Source organism: Manacus vitellinus, unplaced genomic scaffold (genome assembly GCF_001715985.3).
Source record: "Manacus vitellinus isolate BGI_N305 unplaced genomic scaffold, ASM171598v3 scaffold_97_pilon, whole genome shotgun sequence".
Taxonomy (NCBI): domain Eukaryota; kingdom Metazoa; phylum Chordata; class Aves; order Passeriformes; family Pipridae; genus Manacus; species Manacus vitellinus.
The window spans coordinates 74,837-77,618 of record NW_021940906.1 but is presented as its reverse complement, the minus strand read 5'-3'; the positions used below and the strand labels follow the sequence as shown (position 1 = coordinate 77,618).

General features: G+C 65.5%; 1 protein-coding gene across 1 annotated transcript in view; it reads left to right on the top strand.

Moving 5' to 3' along the window:
• The first annotated feature begins 1,427 nt into the window (after window positions 1-1,427).
• Window positions 1,428-2,782, top strand: part of SLA2 (Src like adaptor 2) — a 4,900-nt gene continuing 3,545 nt past the window's right edge. The window contains exons 1-4 of the mRNA XM_029965293.1: window positions 1,428-1,515; window positions 1,616-1,715; window positions 1,850-1,936; window positions 2,183-2,286. Of these exons, the coding sequence (XP_029821153.1) occupies window positions 1,428-1,515; window positions 1,616-1,715; window positions 1,850-1,936; window positions 2,183-2,286 (379 nt within the window). The remainder of the gene's footprint in view (window positions 1,516-1,615; window positions 1,716-1,849; window positions 1,937-2,182; window positions 2,287-2,782) is intronic.

The window sequence follows — 2,782 nt, the reverse complement described above, 5'->3', positions numbered from 1 at the left end:
AGGTGGATGGTCCACACACCCAGTCTGGGCAACGAATGGTCCCACACTAGCAGCAGCTGCTGGGCCTGGATGGGCTGAGGGTGGGGATGGGACAGAGCTGGGGCTGCTCCCACCCGTAACCCAGCCTGGGGTGGGCACAGTGGGCAGTGCTGGTTGTAGGGCAGTGCTGGCTCTGGGGCAGTGCTGGTTGTAGGGCAGTGCTGGCTCTGGGGCAGTGCTGTCTAGCAAGGTACCTGTGCATGCCCATGAGTATCCCGAACACCGCCCTCTGCCCAGCATGTCTAGCACCACTCACCCACTGAGGGCAGCACCTGGCCCTGGTGCTGCTGCAGGTGAGGAGACACGCTGGGACATCCCCCCCTTCACTAAGACCACCCTGGGGATGGTGCATGTCCAGCTCAGCCTACATGTCCAGCTCAGCCTACAATTCCTGGTGTCAGCTCTGCTCCCGCTCTCATGTGCTGCCCATCCCTCCCACTTGCCCACCCACAAATCCCATGCAATGCCCAGTGCCTTGAGTGCCCACATGGATTTACCTGGGCCTGGTGCCCACACCAAGGGCCCCAGGGAGCTCAGCTGAGCGACCTGGGACTGAGTGAAAAGGAGAAACCCGGTCTAGTGTGTGCACGTCACAGGAAGCAGCAACCGCAGCTGCAGCACCTCAGAGCCCTCACGGCAGCACCGCTGGGAGCAGCCCCAGCGCTGGGACCCGACACCCAGCCCTGGAGCGGGCTGAGGGTGGACCAAAGGGTCTGGCAAGGGCAGCAATTGCCACCCACTGTGCCAGAGGGTCCCCGTGCACCCTGGTGTCCCGAGGCTCCACCATGCAGGGAGGGCTGAGCTGGCCGATGGCTGCTCGGGCCTGACAGCACCCAAATAATGGTGACAGCAGTGGAAGGCAGGTAAGTGGCGTTCACCTCTCGCTAGAGCAGGAACAGAGTCAGGGCAGGGAAGGAGGGGAGCTCAGCCTGGGATGGGTCCGGGTCACACAGAGCTCCAACTGCACCTCTCCATGGTCAAGGAACTGGAACAGGTGTTTTCCACAGCCCCTGAATCCCCCTGGGGACCAGCAGCTTGGGGCATTGGGATAGGTGCCCCAGGCCCTGGGGGACAGGGGGCTGGGGTGGTATGGCAGCATGCAGAGAGTGAGCCTGGCCAGGGGCTGTCCCCCATGAGGCTGCAGATGCCCCGTCCTGGGCAGTCCCCAGACATCCCACCCTCTGTGGTGGTGGGAGGGTGGTTTCCTCGAAGGGCTCCCCCGGGAGCTGCCAGCCAGGCTCAGCCCCAGCCCAAAGCCCTGCCCTGGACCGTGTCGGCATCATTCCATGGAAATGCCCTGCCCAGGACACAGGGCGGGGGATGTGACCCATGAGCCTGAGGCCCTCCATCCCTCCCAGACAGAGCAGCCCAGGGGCTGAACCCCAGGGATGGGGAATCTGCCTGGCCGGGAGAAGCCGCTCAGCATCGCATCAGCATCTGCTGACACCACACAGCCCCCGCTGCCGGCCCAGGCAGGTAAGTGCTGGGCCAACCCCCACCTCGTGCCGGGTCCTCCCGCCCCAGCTGGGGCTGGCACGGGGGGGGAAAACTCTGAGCCCTCTCACCTTCCCTGCAGCCCCCAGCAGTTTCCAGGCCCTGGCCCTCTGTGACTTCCCCTCCGGTGCGGGGATGGCCGCTGTGCTGAGGATGGGGGAGCAGCTCCGCATCCTCTCCGAGTAAGTCTCTGCACCAAGTGAGAGCTGACCAGTGTCCAGCCCGTGGGGCCACACTGGTGGCATCCACCCTGCGGGTCTCCTCCCGCACCCTGCAGCCCCAGCCCCTCAGGCCTGGTCATCCCTCTTCCCTGCAGGGACGGCGAGTGGTGGCTGGTGGTGTCCGAGGTGTCTGGCAAGGAATGCCACGTCCCCAGCAGCTGTGTGGCCAAGATCAGGCACGGGTAAATGCTGGGTGGGGTCTGTCCCAGGGAGGGTCCCGGGGACACGGCCCCACCGCCAGAATGTGGCCAATCCCAAGGCCAATCCCTGGCCACCGCACCAGGACCTCCTGCCCTGTGTCTCCCCCCGGGCGTGGAGCAGTGCTGGGGCTGGGGGAGATGGCCCGGCGTGCTGGAGTGTCCCCAGGACGTGTGCTGCTGCACCCCGGGCTGTGCCTGGGGTCCCTGCCAGCGCCCCTGCCCGCACAGGTGGCTGTACGAGGGCGTCAGTCGGCAGAAGGCGGAGGAGCTGCTGCTCCGTCCAGGCAACCACAGCGGGTCCTTCCTGATACGGGAGAGCCAGACCAGGCGAGGTGAGAGCCCTCGGGCCGGCTCCTGTTCCCCTTCCAGTCCTCCCCCGTGGGCTGCCAAGGAGCAGGGGGAGGGAACCCTTGCTCACACCTCCTGGCAATGGCCCTCCCCACGGGCTGCTCCTCGGTGTTGCTGCTCTCTCCCTTTGTGCTGAGCCCCTGCCACGGGGCCTCAAAAGAACAAACCACCATCGGCTTCCTACAGCTTTGGGTTACGAAGGGAAGTGATAAAGCTCAGCCCACAAAATGAAACAGGGCCCCGCCACACCAAGGGGACCCTGTGAGGGAGGCCGTGCTGGGTGCTGTGGTGCAGATGGCTGAGGCACTAAGGACATCTGATGTCCCAGCCCTCCCCCATCCCCGGGTTGGTTTGGAGGTCCTCACGGCCCGGGGCTGGCACAGGGATGCAGAGCTCCATGAGGAGAAGGGTGACACCACTCGTGTGACGGCAGAGCCCTGCAGGGTGTAAGAGAGCCCAGGCAGGGCGGTGGGGCGGGGT